This window comes from Bicyclus anynana, chromosome 9 (genome assembly GCF_947172395.1).
Source record: "Bicyclus anynana chromosome 9, ilBicAnyn1.1, whole genome shotgun sequence".
Taxonomy (NCBI): Eukaryota; Metazoa; Arthropoda; class Insecta; order Lepidoptera; family Nymphalidae; genus Bicyclus; species Bicyclus anynana.
Window position 1 is genome coordinate 12,761,756 of NC_069091.1, and position 17,844 is coordinate 12,779,599.

At 34.7% G+C, this 17,844-nt stretch overlaps 2 protein-coding genes across 2 annotated transcripts; both read right to left on the reverse strand.

The window, feature by feature from the left end:
• Positions 1-219: 219 nt before the first annotated feature.
• Positions 220-5,826, reverse strand: LOC112044747 (zinc finger protein OZF). Its single transcript, XM_024080699.2, has 9 exons — positions 5,619-5,826; positions 4,976-5,115; positions 3,632-3,665; positions 3,187-3,227; positions 2,915-3,079; positions 2,115-2,240; positions 1,546-1,612; positions 1,326-1,454; positions 220-936 (listed from the first exon to the last, which is right to left on the reverse strand). Exons 1-9 carry the CDS (start codon positions 5,727-5,729, stop codon positions 631-633), a joined length of 1,119 nt encoding a protein of 372 aa, XP_023936467.2. The 5' UTR covers positions 5,730-5,826; the 3' UTR covers positions 220-630.
• Positions 5,827-6,877: 1,051 nt separating this feature from the next.
• Positions 6,878-16,909, reverse strand: LOC112044749 (aminoacylase-1). The gene is made up of 9 exons (XM_024080703.2): positions 16,722-16,909; positions 12,554-12,723; positions 11,832-12,003; positions 11,160-11,306; positions 10,575-10,645; positions 10,038-10,154; positions 9,061-9,156; positions 8,429-8,562; positions 6,878-7,322 (listed from the first exon to the last, which is right to left on the reverse strand). The coding sequence occupies exons 1-9, from the start codon at positions 16,807-16,809 to the stop codon at positions 7,118-7,120; spliced, it is 1,200 nt and encodes a 399-aa protein (XP_023936471.2). The 5' UTR covers positions 16,810-16,909; the 3' UTR covers positions 6,878-7,117.
• Positions 16,910-17,844: the final 935 nt, after the last annotated feature.

Consider the following 17,844-nt stretch of genomic DNA (forward strand, 5'->3'; position numbering starts at 1 on the left):
GAAAGAATTTAAAGAGTGCTCAATATTAGCAGCAATTGCATGCTAATATTCTATCTATAATATAATATTCTATAATAGTCGTATAACAGAAGAGTTTACTTAAAATAAAATTAAAACTTTTCTTAAAAATAATTATTTTATCATTCTTACTACCAATGTTATTCTTGGCAAAAATTAACTTAATGCTATGAAGAGGTTTACTTGAAATAAAATGAAAACTTTTCTTGAACATAAATATTTTACTATTCTCACTATCAATTATTACATTCTTCCTAAAAAATAATCTAATTTTAACTGATGGATTTAAAAGTATTTATTTACAGCTTTCAGTCTTTATTAAAGAGTATTAGTATAAATCTGGGGAACGATTCTCATGTTAATCAATTATAATTAAAGTTGAATATTGAACTCTGCGACCCCGACTGACATTTCCTATATTACAATTTTTTTTTTAATCAAAAATAGTGTTTTGACTAATTTCTTTTCAAAATTCCTTTAAGGGAGTGAATGAACTGAGGCAATATTATTTGCCTTTAAGGTACTAGACATCACTATGACAATATCTGTCTCATTATGTCTCACTATGTTATCTCATCACTATGACAATATCTCATTATGTTGAAAGGCATCTTAAACTTTATGGTGAACTAAGTAGTGTTGTGCCAATGCACTCGTACAGTGAAATATTTCACCACAATTTGAACAAACATATGGTTCATTCATTTTATTTGATTCAGGATTGAAAATTGTATGATTTCCCATTAAAAGATTTTCTTCTTGTGCACTTTTATTGCTAGTATAATTATGGTCTTTTGGTGGTACAGTAACATTTTTGCTTTCTTCTATATTAATTATGTCTATGTTTTTGTTGGCATTAAATTTTTTCTGCACTTCAGAAGTATCAGAATTTTGATGTTTCCTTATTTTGTGTAATTTCTGAAATAGAATAAAACATTACAGTACCTACAATATAATCTGATAAGTATAGGTTTAATGTGTGTATAGCTTAAAGGAAAAGGAACTCCTCTCCAAAACCTACATAATATAGGTTTAGACAATACTATTTATTAAATAATTTACAGGAAGTAAAAATAAAAGAAATTGTAATGATTTTAACTATAAATTATAATAATGTATGATTTTTTTAAAAAGAGCATTTCTTGAGTTTCATGACAGCTTTTCTCAGCAGAACCTGCCTTTCGAACTTGTGATTTTACAAAAAGTCAAGCTTGACATTTCAAAAGTGTACAATCAACTAAGCCTACTTGAAATTAATAAATTTTGATTTTGAATATCTCACAAAATAAGTTAAAACTCATACATACAAGATCTCTTTGGTGAATGTATGCGGATGGGCAAATGTCACATTTATAACTCCTCACTCCTCTGTGCTTCTGTATATGCCTTGTTAATTCACTGGATGTAATGAAGGATTTGCTACATAATGAACAGACCTGAAGAACAAATATTATATAAATAATATTAATAAACAAAACTAAATTATTATATACAACATTTTAATAAAGAAATAGGTCTTTTCCTTACATGATCTTTTTGTCCAGTATGAATTTTTACATGAGCTTGTAAATTTCCTTGAGCTGAAAATCTTTTACTGTAACAATAGATTTTTTTACATGATTTGTAACGTAGAATAGTTAGTATGTCTTCATTTGTAGAAGCAATGTGATACAATTTCAGTAAACATGAGTACTTGATTTTCAATAGTGACAAAGAGTATGTTAAAAATTTACAATTTAGTACTTCAAAGACAAAATTCGTCACAAATTGTGTTAATATTGGAGTACCAGATATTATCAATTATTTGTTGAAAGTAGTAAACTTCATTAATCAAAAAGTTAATGCTAAGTTTAATATTAACAGTGAATTTTATTTAAAACATCTAAGTATTCATTTACACGAGTGGCAGCTGCTACCGACGACTGCAGTCGGCGACTCTCGGCGGCGGTCGACTGCAGTCAGCGATGTCTCGGCGGCAGTCGAGTGCAGGCGACGTCGTCGCCGACTGCAGTCGACTGAAACTGCCGACTGCGGTCGTAGGTAGCAGTTGCCGCTCGTGTAAATGAACCCTAACTTGTGTATAACAAAATACTTGCCTACAAAAGTCACATTGGAAGGGCTTTTCACCAGTGTGCACTCTCAGATGTATCGTCAGGTTGTGCTTTTGAGAAAATCGTCGTGGACAATATTCACATACAAACGGCTTATCTCCAGTATGGGTTCTGTAGTGTTTTAAATTAAATTACCACAACAAAGTAACAAAAATAATTAGTATTGTTCTAAACTATGAACACTAGCTACTACAAATACTATATGAAACATTTTGTATTGATGTTTCTATTAAGAACAGTAATGTGGAATGCCCTTGCAGCTTTTGTTTTCCAATACTTATGATTTAAGCATGCCTAGCCTTACGCAAGGCATCTTCTAGGCGAGCACGCTCCTACCTAGACCTCATTATTGGTTTCCACCAGGCATGACTGTAGTCAAGTGCGAACCTATTTTGATTTAAATAAACCTGCTTAATCTATCTGTCAAAATCATATGATATTCTGTCAAGTATTTTTACTATTACTATAGTATATAATATGTATGCACCAACTTTGAGTCCACTCTGAACACAAAGTGTTTAGAGTATAGAATACATATTACCTACGTTCACTGCTGGACAAAGGCCTCTTTCATAGACTTCCAAGTACATCAGTTTCGAGCCACCAGCATCAGTATATCAGGATTATAAAAGCTGCACAGTGCAGCATGTTGGAACGTCAGAATGTATTTATTTAAAACATACATGATTCATTAGTAAACATTAAAACGTTTAACCATTAAACATTTATAATATCAGTTTATATAATATTTTGTTTGTTATTATATGCATGTACAACTTGCTTACCTTACATGCATTTCTAACTGTGCTTGGCAACGAAATTCCTTAGTGCATTCATTACAGATATAGTCTTTCTTGGGTTTTGGCTTTGGGCCCCTCTTTAATTTCTCTGATTCGGGTTTCTTTTTGTAACTGGAAGAACTTTTTTTGGGAACCGGTTGACATTTTTTACTGTAAAAAATATTTCGTTTTAAATCAACCTAAATAAATACCTGCTCAAACTCAACCTGACATTTAAACATTAATGATTTTAGACTAATGTATATCAAACGATTTACCAATTTTTTACTAATCTGGGTTGTGTCATAACCGGCATGACCTGAAATTTTAGAATAAACATAATATAAATTACTGATTTCACAAAAAAATACATTCTAATATTCAGTAGTGAATCGAGCCCTGTATCAAAATTAGTTGGGACACCCAAAGTAAAGATTTCTCACAAAAGAAACGAAAATGCTCTGTTGAAATAAATATGACAGTGACTTAACCTATGAAGGATGTTTTCAACTTTTGAGCTCACGCTTAACCAGGGAAAAAAGAGTTTGTGGATTACCTACATTTTACTAATTTTGGCCTGTAAAAGGGGCCCATGTAATCTGGGGACCCCCTATCGTTGATATGTTTGATATGGCGGTAGCTATGCCCCTACTAATATTTCTTAGGTAAAGTTAAATTTAATTTATGCATAAAAATAGTTAAAACTACATAGACATTACTTACTATAGGATCAGTCATGACCATAACATGATTAACTCTGTAAAAGAAACAAAATAAATTAATATTACTTTTAATTATTAATTAATTATATTTATCTAGCTGACGCCGCGCGGTTTCACCCGCGTGGTTCCCGTTCCCGTAGGAATATGGGGATAATATATGCTATATAACAGTGAAAGAATTTTTCAAATCGGACCAGTAGTTCCTGAGATTAGCACGTTCAATCAAACAAACAAACTCTTCAGCTTTATTATATTAGTATAGATAAATATATGGTACAAGGAGTGTATTAAATCGAGCCAAGTAACACACTAAACAACCATCTCTTACTGTTCATAATTTATTTTGATAGAAGATATACCATTTAAAGTTATAGAATTAGGTATAGATAACACATCCATCATAACACATCATTTTTGATGGTGTCTGTGGTGCATTGATTTATAAGACGGAGGTCCTGGGTTCCATCCCTGTTTGGGCCAATTGAGGTTCTCTTAATTGGTCGAAGTCTGGCTGGTGGGAGGCTACGGCCGTAGCTAGTTAGCCACAGACAAATGATTTAGCATTCTGGTATGATATTGTGTAGAAACCGAAAGGAGTGTGGATTTTCATCCTCCTCCTAACAAGTTAGCCAGCTTAGATTGCATCATCACTTACCATCAGGTGAGATTGTAATCAATAACAAGTTAGCCAGCTCCTATCTTAGATTGCATCATCACTTACCATCAGGTGAGATTGTAGTCAAGGGGTAACTTGTAAAGAATAAAAAAAATCCTTAAGCTCCTCAGTAAAGTTGCCAGTATCATAAGAGGTCATGGGTTTGATTCACAAGTTCACTACCACCAGACTATTGTCATACCCAACCATGACACTGGCTTCTAATGAACAAACAGGAATATTTATAGCTTGGCAACTTCGTTAATAACAATCCGGATGGTCTGCGTGGGCCGTTGAGGCATGTAGCATTAAATTAAAAACCCACGAACAATGCACCTCACTTCCCCGCACCCACAATTTCACACCTGTGCAGTCTTTACCCCCGTCGCCCCGCATATCATGGGAGTGTCATCCACAAACTTGCCAGACTATAATTGATATCTTTAAATATAAATGACAAATTTAAAACTAAGAAAATGTCAAATTCTATTGCCGTTAATAAGTACAGTTAAAACCGTTTATGGCAACATCCTTTAGAACAATATACTAGTTGTAGTTATATTGACTGTATATTGATTGAAAGGTCCCCTTAATTCTTCCAGACTGTCTTATCAAAAATATTGCTTTTTAACATTACTTACTAGAAATATCATATTAATACAAATTGTGGAATTAATTGTAATTGCATACTTGCTTGGAATGCTGAGTCCTAGATACTGTCGCAGACGAACATCTGAACTTTCACATGATTGTTTGAAGTGGTATGATATCCCCAATTTGTATATACAATTGCTGCATATTTGTTCTGGTAAGCCATCATTTTTGTTTATCTGTTTATGTAATAAATTAATAACAAAAATAAAAGAAAGTCATGTTTGTTACACTATTTATAACTGGAGACAGCTATTGGATACTTAGGGTAAAGGTAGGGAAGAAATGTAGATAAGTAAAAAGTATAGCAACTAGTAAGCCTAACCCCTCTCATTGATAGAGGAAACTCGTGGTCAACAGGGAGCTGTATATGGGTTGATAATGATGGAATTATCACGTCTGACTACTGGCTAAGCGACTGGTTTTTAGTTTGCGGTTTTAATGTCACACACATAAGATTGTAAATAAATAATCTATGAACAGATTTGTGTTGTGTTGTTGTGCCTTGATTTAACACACAAAAGGTGTTTAAGCGTAGATATTAAAAAAAATTGTCTATTATTAACGTTACTTCAACATACTAAACCTTCTTCCGAAAGTAACAATTCTAAAGATTGCTCTAAAGTAAGTTTTTCAAAAGTATAAATAATAATAATAATAATAGTACGAAACAATAATTTACCTTAACATTGCTGCAGTATTCTATCATTTCCCACAGGCCCAAATTGTAACTTTTGGTAAATATTGACGTTAACATTCCTTCCTCTAAACATATTCTACATAGTTTATTCATTTTATTTTTAGATTTTAAAATTATTTAACTTAAATTGAATACAAAATAAAAATACAAACAATACAGTTGAATCAAGGAACATATTTACTCAGGAATACTACCACAGATTAAAGATACGCTTTAATTGAATCACAGATTATATGTAGGTAATATTTTTGTGAGCATAACAAGAGTAGTGTTGTCCTCACGATTGTTTCGATTAGTTCCGATTATAATTGTTAAAAAAAATGTCTGAGATTGAAACGTATTGTGATGTGAACTTGTGTCGAATCGTAAATCTATGGATGTGAACATCTCGTCAAAACTTAATATCTTTTGACCAGAAAGCTTTTGACTGACAACACCTCGCTAAGTTTGGTTCATCTGGTAACTCTTTTTACTGTGACTACAACTACCTTGATACTTATTAAATATTGTTCAATATGTATTATTATTATGAATTGGGCCGCGCCAAACTTCGAGTCGGCTCTGAAAACGCGACGTGTGATTACGCATTAGGCGAAAACATAATCCAACCAATGGAGAATGTTACTAGGTATGCAAAATCATTTGAAACTTCGTTACATTAGAGCTTTTATTTAAATAGATACACTATTTTTTGTCATAATTAAAAATACCTTATAGTTATGATTTTACATGCATTCAAAGTTCGCATAAATATCAACTCCCGCTAACGGTAGCCATATTGTACATGACGTCATCGTCCGTCATTTGCTCAATGCTCAGTCGGTTTAAGCAATTTCGTACTTCTGCCTTACCTACTGACGAACTAATAGTTGGAATTTTTCTTTTCTCTGTTTTAAAGTGCCAGTTTGGTACTTCTATCTATTTGATCTAGCCTACTTACGTGGCTAATTAGTAATTTAACTTTAACCTAAACTTATAGGTAATATATTATTATTATATATACTAAGATAATGTCCATTATCTTAATCTACTTACGTCTTTATTTCTTTAGTCTATATGGTTAGAATTGAAAAATTCTTTTTGTGTTGAAAAGTACGTAACATCATGCTACGACTAAACTTCGTATTCGACTAAAATAGGTACTTATGTAGTCTGTACGGCCTTTTACTTGTAGTCAAGTTCATAGAGTAGTAAAACTAAACAAAGGTACTTGTATTAATTGTATTATCAAATAAAAAAACTTGAAGATTATGTCATATATTAACAATCATAATATATGAAGGATACGATTTCATTCGGTAAAATAATATCTTTGATATGTCTTATGTTATAATATGTTTAACGACTATTTAATCAATCTATTATTACTTACTTTTAATATACATGAAAACATAAATCAGACTGAAATATTATCAACCATTTTTTGAAATGTCGTCATTAGATAAGGAATTTTAAAATTAATTAAAGTTTTTAATTGATTTTTAAACATTCGCCACAGCCGGTATCAATTTTACGTAAATATCTATGCCTCTCAAGAAAATGTCAGCTCGGAGGAATTCATCGTGGTCGTGGAGAAGGATTGGCGTGTGGTTCATAGGGGAGAATCCAATGGCCGGTATGCCCACTCGACGAACGTATCTGCTGTCCGTACCTCCTGGGAATATTCTGCAGTCCAACTTTAACTTCCTGTAAGATTAAAAAAATAAAATTAAATAAAAAAAAAACCTTATTAGAACCTACCTACCTGTTGCCTACCCGAAAATTAATACATGTAAACACAGAATAATCAATAATAATATACAGACGGGGCATACGGAACACGACAGTGTCGTACCCGTCACAAATACAAAAGTAATATGTAATACATTCTCAAGTCACATAAGTTTCAGTACAACACGAACCGTCGCAACAGTAATTTTCAAATTTCAATATGATTTAAGAAAAATGGCGTCTTAAGTTTTTAAATGTTTTAAAACTGTTTTCAAAACTAAAGAAATAAAATAGAGTATTTTTTTATTGGTTAGTTATTGATTATTATATTAATTTACGTAATTGTTGTTAGTGTCAAGTTTTGAAATAATACCTATATGTCGGAGAATAAACGGGTTTCATATCAGAAGCAGTTGCAAAGAGCAAAACACAATTATTGAATTGAAAGTCTGTCAGGTCTAACAATTCCCACTAAGAATGTTACAAATAAACCCTGAGTGGCAGAGAATGACCTCGAGTGGAGTCACGCACTTGTGAACGATGTGTGTAGAGTTAAAGGCGCCTTTGACAGATAAGCTGGGCGAACGTAAGGTAATCTCTGGATCTATTGAACCTTTTTTGAAAAATTTTCCACCACAGCCACGTTTTTTGTGAGTGACATGGCTACATTTGAGGAGATCCGCAGACGAACCAAAGTCACTGACATAGTTCGGCGAGTCGCGAAGCTGATGTGGCAATGAGCAGGCCACATAGTTCGAAGAGCCGACGGACGTTGGGGTCCCAAGGTGCTGGAATGGCGACCCCGCACCGGAAAGCGTAGTGTTGGTCGACCCCCCCACTAGATGGACCGATGACATCAAGCGGGTTGCAGTGAGCCGCTGGATGCTGGCGGCTCGAGACCGTTTTGTTTGGAAGTCCATGCAAGAGGCCTATGTCCAGCAGTGGGCTTAATGATGATGACGATGGCTACATTTTATCCCCGTATTCTCGCGGAAACGGGAACTATGCAGGTGAAACCGCGGGACATCGGCTAATGTATGTATAAAGTAATAAGTACAATAAAAAAGTAAAAAGCTGCATACATTTCATCAGCCACCGACTTGAATGCCACCCAGTATGGATTAGTATTGTCAGTTTTCGTGACCTCAACGTTTGGATTTTTTTGCTCAAACTCATAAGTTACTCCTTCACCAGCTTCCTTGCACCATTGTTGAACCTAAAATTTAAAATAATAAAAGTATAAAATACTTTGTGAATGATGAATAATTAATTTATGTTGCTAGTCTCCGCAAAAAAAAACAGTGTTCTTAAGCGGCAGCACCATCCAATCCGCCAAAAACTCTCCATGTAATTTTCATTTCGAAACCGGAATAGAGTCAACATTTTCTGACCTGAATATGTATTCAGGTCAGAAGATATATATTATTATTATAGTTCAATTGTAAAATTACTTAGTAAGTAGGTAGTATTTAATGCTTGCGTCTGTTCAATATTAAAAACACATTTTTTGAAAAATAGATAGTTAGTTGCGCAATTCAGCAGGTTCACACGTCAGAAAGGACTAGAAGATTGGCGCATACTGTCCATTTATTATTCATCAAATACAAAAATGTCAATCAATTTGTAGTATGATGCAATAAAATTATAATTATAATTGTTGGAATATTTTGTTTTATCACAAAACCAAAAAATAAGTGATAGATAAAGTTATTACCATGTTTTCAAATTCTTCGTGATTCACCGTAACAGCTAAACGGCAATCAAAAACAGCGGTTAACTTTTCCGGAATAACGTTCGATTGAATGCCACCCTGAAAATAAAAATTAATTATGTATGTATAGGTGTAATGTTAACGACATCGGGTTTCAAAAAATAAATTAAGCACAACTTAAACTTATGAACTGGTCACACTTATCGCGATAATGTACGCGGCAATCTGTGGCAATATTCGCAAAGTGTCTGTTCCACCCAAACTCTATGGCCCAAAGAGTCCTCAGATAATTCGTCTGAGAAAGAGCCCAACTTATTCACTTAATGCTGGCTACATAATATATTGCGATAACCCAAATAGGTATTTGTAATAACGTGTTGTGCGACCAAGGCATTACAATGATGATGAATAGAAAATTTACGTCTTCATTACGTGTTTTATGAGTAGTTTTGAGGGTCTGCCTACCCTGCGTGTATACTTGCTTAAAAGCAAGTATACACGCGTCTGCACGTGCACGCCTAATTAGTCACTATTGTACAGTCGCATAAACTTACACAGTTAATGTCAAACATTTTTGTCTTTGAATAAAAGGCGGTCACGGTCACCTTAGCTGTACCTATCTGCTGTAAAGATGAAACTAAAAAAAATACAGTTTAAAATAATTTTGGAAACTAACTGTTATTTTACTTACCTATCTATTTTATTGATCGCCTATTAGCAGCATGAAAATAAAATAATACATACATAAATCAGAATTTCCACATGAGTTTTCCTATAGCTTAGTATGCTATGTACCTGCCTATAATACTTCGTTAGCTACTCGTATACCAAGATTTTTTGCTCTACTAGTATAAAATCTTTGCTCGTATAGGTATTAAGTATAAAGCTTTTTAAATTATACTAAGCAGTAAAGTCACCTTGTGATTCTTTTTTAACTTTTAACTACTTAATTTATTTTTTTTGGATAAGCTGGTACTTACAAACACTTGGTTCAAGTTGACGGTAGTTACATCTCCAATCGTGAACTTAGGATTGCTTTCGAGAATATTCTTCTGTTCTTCCCTTAAGTCCATGAACTTGTTGATGATGTATCTGAGCTATAAGAAAATTGCGTAACCTTTAATGTATATACAAAACTATTTATTTGTTAGTTCTATAATGACACGATACTTGGTAATTAGTAGTTACCTACCAGTGGCGTAACTGTGTGAGACCTGTGGTGAAATTATTGGATAGGGCCCCAGAACGTATGTATTTTTAAATATTTTAGATTACTTAGCTCACGGACTCATAGGCCCTTTATTCCTAAAATATCTAGACAGTTTAATGTATTAGGATTAGGTATGACTTAAAGTATAAGTACGAGTATGCTTCGGGGCATACAACAGGAATATTTCATATGAAATGCCGAAACTGATCTAGAAAAGAAACACACTAAAGATTTTGTTACAGTTAATAAGGTGGTAAGGAGGTGGTAGAGTCAATAATTGAACAGATTTTTGGAATTGGAAACTCACCTTTTCTCCAGCTGTATTTGGTAAAAGTAGAGATCCGTGACCAGGCTGTCCAGTGCATATGACGTGGATTTCTATTTATGAAAAAATATAACGTCATTAAAAACAATTTAGATTCTTGTTCACTCTAAATATACCTACAATAAATGCGAACAACAATACAAAAAGGTTACTCATCACGAAATCTCGGAAACCGCTTGACGTAGAAAGATGAAATTTGGCAGGGAGGTAGTTTTTAATTAGTAGACGTCCGCTAAGAACAGATTTTGCAACAGGGCTGGATTAAGGAGGTTTAAAGGTGGATGAAGTCGCGGGAGTTTGCTAGTAACTAGACAATTATGAAAATGTCTTCGACCGCGAATCAAGGTCTTATCTCCGTTTCATAATATTATTATGTATTATCTACCTACTCACTGAATCTATAAAACGAAAGAAGGCTATAAAGAAACAAATTTTAAAGACAACATGGTCAAAGTATGCCACCCGAAAATTTAACGTTTCCTCATGTTATTGAAGTAGGTATAAGAAGAAATGAATTAAAGTGAATAGTTAGGAGATATTAACTAAATCGACTACATAGTTACTTACGCCAAATGCTTCTTTCTCCGTTGAATATGACAAATTCTTCACCAGGGTTAGCCATCCCCTCGTCCAGAGCGAAGCCAATGTTCAGCGCTCTGAAGCTGTCTGTGAGAACAAATTTCCTCATGCCGTCGTGGCCGCCAATTTCTTCATCTATTACATAATCAATACATACACATAAATGAAATTGAACTGTCTCTCTGTGATTTCAAAACACAAATAGACAGTTCATCAAACATTTAAAGTTGTTTCCAAGATAAATGAGACCAAACTAGATAGGTTCATCTTGTAGAGTTCATGATTTTCTATAGCCACCTTCCAATTCCATCGTCAGATCTCCACGGTATGATATCGCCGGTCACCTTCCACCTTCCACCACAAAGGGAACGTCGGTGAGTGGTTTTAATTTAGTTTCCAAAATTTGTTCCTTACTTACAGTGGCGTAACTATCTGAGGCCCGTGGCAAATTACTTGGATCCTCAGTAAAATCCTCACGTTGTATTTTTTTGAATATTAGCTTACTTTTGAGTTTACTGCCTCTTGGGCGAGGCTTTGTCGAGATAGGGTTATTTGATCAGTTCTGCCAACCTACAGTTACGCCAATGCAGACATGCCAACAAGCCTTGTTAAATAAAAACTTGTAAAAATTTGACAATAAATACGATTTGAAATACTTACCAGGTACGAAGCTTATGTGCAGGGTTCGTTTTAAATTAACCCCAGCATTCTTTATTTTTCGTATAGCCTCGAGGTATTGGATGCCGACACATTTCATGTCTTGGGAGCCGCGAGCGAAAATTTTTCCATCTTCATCGATATGCCCACTAAAAGGTGGGTACGTCCAGCTGTTCTATGAACATTAAAAAGTAAAAATGTCATCACCATCAACATTATCAGACAGTTTTTAATGGCCAACTGCAAAGTCAATTGTCCCTTGTTATAGGCGGTTTTGACCTGCGCGGCGGGTCAATTCGTTTTCTCCTACAGTAATTTGTTTTTAATTCTTTGTAAAATTCGGGTATATTAACTCCGTAATGTTAGATATTAATGGTCCATAATAACATTTTGACTGTGTGTGAGTGTGGAGTGTGGATTTTCATCCTACTCCTAACAAGTCAGACCGCTTCCATTTTAGATTGCATCATCACTTAGCATCAGGTGAGTGTGAGTACAAATTTATATTATCAGGGAAATAATAAAATTCTATATTTTATCCCCGTAAATATTCCGGAAATGGAAAGTATATGGGTCAAACCGCGTCTTTCTTTCTTAAATATATAACAAATACTTTCTCCTTTTACATTTTATCTAAGTATTGTACATGTTAATATTCTACCTATTTGAATTCTCTTATACTTCTGGTATTTAATCTATGAACTCGGAAATCTACTATTACGAACCTCGAACACAGGTACGACATCCATATGCGAATTGAGCAGAATTGCCGGAAGCGCGGGTTCCTGTCCCAGCCAGGTCAGGACGACAATCGGTTTCCGAGGCACCAACTCGTATATCTTGAACTGGAGGCCCATTTCAACGCTCTTCCGTTTGAGGAAATCGACGCATCCATCTGAAGCATTGCAAATACATTGATGGATTGTATAATACAATTGTCACAGCGCAAATCAGCAAGAACGCTATTCTAATACGATGTCAATTGTCAACAATTGCGCTATTCTGTAAGGATGTTTTATAAGTCAATTTTCCTCCACAGGCTTTGTTAGGCCTTGTTTGGTCTGCCAGAATGCGACCCCCGACAACGTACCAACGCAACTAAACAGCGCTATTGGTAGAGCATGACAGTTTGGTCTTACTAAAGTAGTGTGAAAGAAAAAAAGAGTTACATTACAAATTCGAGAAACTGTCGATTAAAACATTATGGAATGCACTGTGACTAGTGACTCAAAACAGAGTAAATGGATAGCGATTTTCTAAGCATCCAACTTCCCTTGGAGAGCGTTTCTAGCCCAGTCCTTACACTAATACCAACTTATTAGTATTGCTTAAAAATCAGCTACCATCAGCCCTCCGTAAGATCAGGTCCAAGAGATATTGATAAATTTTGCCTACATCTCTCTTTTTTTCGTCACATTGCAATAAAAGAGAGAGAAAATCTGTAGACAAATTAAGCGCATCTCAGGCTCATTGGTTGTGATTGTTGCTTAAAAATCTGAAATTACATATTCTCTATCACAACAATACAATTCTAATTAATGATAATGTCTAAGCTTTTTACCGCTATTAGAAAGCCATTGATACTTCTTGGGTTAACTCTATTGGATCAAGAGATAAGTTGAATCAGTTGTGGTTCTCATGAAGATTCTTTAATTTTTATTAGGAACTACATTTAGGAACATTTATCGTCGCCGATTAAATATTTAATTTTTAGTTAATATTGTTCATCTATACTAATATTATAAAGAGGTAAAGTTTGTAAGTTTGTAAGTTTGTCACATTTTTTAAATGGGGTAATCTTCGGAACTACTGGTCCGATTTCAAAAATTCTTTCACCAGTAGAATGCTACATCATCGGGGAGTGCTATAGGCTATATTTTATATTAGTATGATATATATTCGCCGAGTTAACACAGTTTTTGTCATACAGGTCGGGCCGAAAATCCTCTTAAGCAGTCTTATTCGCATGCGCTGCCTTAACCATTGTGTAAAATTGAAATTATTGTATGAAGGCTTTATTTATCTTTAAAAGTTCTACAAAAAAGTCCGCGACACCATATATCTATCTTCTATATATTAGCAGATATAGTACCTTTTGTGTTTTAAAAATTATAAATTGTATATACTTAGGTTTGCGTCATTATTTATGCTACTTAACTTAAATCCTTATCAAAATAAATTATTTAATAATCACAAGGATATTATGGAGATAAGATTTGCCCTTTATAGTATGTTAATTAGTTAAATAGTTTCGGAGATAATGCAAAATTTCTAAAAGACGCAGAAATTCCGCTACATGACGCCCCGCGCTTTCAATTACGTAGTTCCCGTTCCTGTGTGAATATGGGAATCAAATATAGCCTATGACACTCGCAAATAACGTAGCTTTCTATTGGTAAAACAATCTTTCAAATCGGTCCAGTAGGTCCAAAGATTATAATTTTAGCATAGAAGTCTCTATTTTCCTTTGTCATCGCACCACGCTCATAGGGCTGGACCGATTTTGCTAAGGGTAGAGGTAAGGTAGGGAAGGTATAGGGCAGGGTAGGGTAGGGTACAGGTAGGGTAGGGTACAGGTAGGGTAGGGTAGGGGTAAAGGTAGGGTAGGGGTAGGGTGGGGTAGGGCGAGGTAGGGGAGTGTATGCCTAGGTTAGGGGTAGGGTAGGGGTAGGGCCTACCCCTATCCTAGGGGTAGGGAAAGGGAAGAAATTACGGGTAGGGTAAGGTACGGGTAGGGTAAGGTACGGGTAGGGTAGGGGTAGGATACAGTTAGGGCACGGGTAGGGTAGGAGTAGGGTAGATACTGAAGCCTATTTTCTATTTTTTGTCTGTCTGTTTGCCTTTTTTTTGACCGGGCATCACGCTGAAACTACAGAATGAATTCAAATGATACTTAAGACGATTTGAGACCATAATACGTAGAAGGATAATAGGATACTTTTTGTCGCGAAAAAAAAATCAGAAATGAGTGAAGTAGGGGTAGAAAGTTTGTACGGAAAGTCCTTAATTTTTCTAGGTACATTTGTAAATGTAAAATGATAAGTGGACTATTTATAAGTTATAAAACTTGCAAAATAGAATGTGAAATAGGGGTTGAAAGTTAACATCGATTTTTACGCGGACGAAGTCGCGGGCGTCCGCTAGTGATTGTATAAACTCTAAAGTCTAATATCTTTCTGAAATTATTACTGTAGCATGATAGAGTTAGGCTATAGGTATTCGCAGTTGGTGTTGCAAGATCATGAAGTGTAGGTAGGAGCTGAATTGTTTGATTGACAAATGACAACAATTGTAGGCTAGGGTCATTGGGGAACATTGTGGTAGATAATAGCAGATTACTATCTAGTACCCACTCCATTACGGTACGTGCAGATGAAGAGTTCCTGAATGGCGGTGGCAAATAGCACTGAAAGTGCTTATTATTCAATTTAAATGTATCGAACGCGTGTGTATTCCCTGTGGCCTGTTGTTACTTAGTGAGGCTACCTACTTAGGTTGAAACAATTGTACTTAATAGCAGTGAGATTTAGGCTAGACAACGTACGGACTTCACTAATAGATCCCGCAAACGTTGTTTTGCTTTATAAAATAGGAGTTGATGAAAGAAGGAACAAAATTATGTATGTATTTTTTAATGCTACATGAAAAAAATGTAAAAAAACATTAAAGATAAAAAAATTGCGCTGTATGGAGTATCACTTAGGAGTAACTAAAGTACATAACAACCTATTCTCAGAGCTACCAAATACACATAATTATAAAACTTATAATTATGTATGTGGGAATGGAGAACCCCCACCAGGTGGATTGACGGCATCAAGCGGGTCGCAGGGATTCGCTGGATGCAGGTGGCTCAGTATCGTGATGTTTGGAAGTCCCTTTGTAAGGCCTATGTCCTGCAGTGGACGTCCATCAGCTGATATGATGATGATGATGAATTATGTATGTACTTATTAAAATCGCATAAGCCGTTTCGGAGTCAGGACTGTACCTGTTCGGTAAAATTTACTGTGTCTATGGCAAGTAACATTGTGACACGAGAATTTTATGTACTTACCTACCTATATGTAGAAGAGGTTAGGTAAGTACATTTCTCATCCTAATCTTATAACCACCATTAAGGATTTGTGCTACAAAAGATAAGCAGAAAGTACAGAATAAGTGGCGTAACTACTGGATGACAGAGCTGTCGAAATGCTACTAGTCGAAGGAACACCATCCCTCGAGGCCGTTAGCTCGTAAGTAATATAATATTAAAAAAAAAACGATTTCCTGGAGAATTATCCAATGAATTCAAATTGAAATGGCGTAGTTACGCCACTGGGCAGAACCAAAAATTTTTAAATTATATTTGGTAGTCAGCCAGGTAGGTATCTAGGACCTAGTTATCTTAACAAATAACGTTCTGCAGAACACAATAGGATTTTATCAATACTCTAAAGCTTATAAGCAATTTATCAGTGATAAGATAATTTATCTTAATAAGATGAGACACCATAATAATAAACCCGCTACTCTGTCAAGTGCATGACAATTTAATATTAAATAAAAAAAAAACCATAGAGCCGTTACCCTTCAAGGCTTATCTTTTATTTTATAAAAAAATATGTTTGTAATCCAATAAATAAATAAATTGATCTACAACCAGTCAATCCACGAGGAATCCAAGTGGAATATCTATTGAGTTGGATCAACGTTGCTTAACCTACGCAATCGATTCGTCTGCCTGTAATTAGTCGATCGCTCTATATTAGTTACAAAAGAAAAAACAATCTGGAACACCATACGCGCGCTTCTGAGTAGGTCGTCTAAATACTTACCACGCAAGACCAGAACAACATTTCGACATTCACAATATTATTATTTTTACATGTAATTATTAAATTAACTCACCATAATTGACATTGGGTTGAACGCTCGGTATTCGCAAATATTCGACGAAGTTGGCTATCGAAGGGTTATTTCGGTAATCTTCGGTCATTTTGGTGTTATTTTTAGTTTAATGTAACACAAACGGGACAAAACGGAGGTGTCGATGTAATCTCCTTCGTTGTAATTGCACGACTGCGATGAAACGACTGCGAAACGCTATGTAATATAGGCACGTAATACATAACATCAACTGATAGCGAACACCGGTTTTTAATACCTACTGCCAATGTTTGTATTTGTTTGATGTTGGCCATAATATGTTGTTACGTTGGCTCCGAAAATGCGAAATGCCCTTTGGCTGCATTTGACAAGAGTTAGAGTAATTTGTGATAAGTAAGCCTTTAGTTTCGTACTATTGTTTCTACGAGCCTAAAATAAAAGAAAGGCAGTAGCGAATCCTGAATGTTATACTAATAGCATTAACAACTGAGTCTTAGGGCCATAAATCATTTCTCTATATCTATCTCGCTTGCACTTATGGGTCTTATGGAGCCGTCTAGTGAAGGGTGTAACAATGAAAGACATATTATCGATAAGTAAAGTTTATTATCGTATCTTGTTCACAAAATTAAAAAAATTAACAATATTTGATTTAATATAATACATATTTCATATTATATAATTATTAACTAAATAAAATTAATCTTCATCTGAGTCTTCATCATCAGAATCTTCGTCTTCTGCCAAATTTATTATATATTAGTATCCATAGTGCGCAACGAGTAACACATGAATGTATTTATTTAATTGCAGTAAACACATTTATAGCAAAAAAAATACGCAATGCAATTACATTAGAAACCGACCAATCAGAATCGTCCAAATCATTATTGACTCATCATTAGCACGTGCGCAGGTAGCCGTTTATCGATAATTAGGGTGCGCAGGTAGGCGCGCTGCACATTCCTATCTTTTTTGACTTTTATGACCGGACGACTCAGATGATAATGCGCATACTATAGTATGTGAGGACCTACCTATAAATATTTAAAAGCTTTTTAGGTAGGTATATTAATTAAATATTCTTTCTTCTTATAACGTGAGGGGTAGCAACGACATGGATTATACAGTATAATCCATGTCG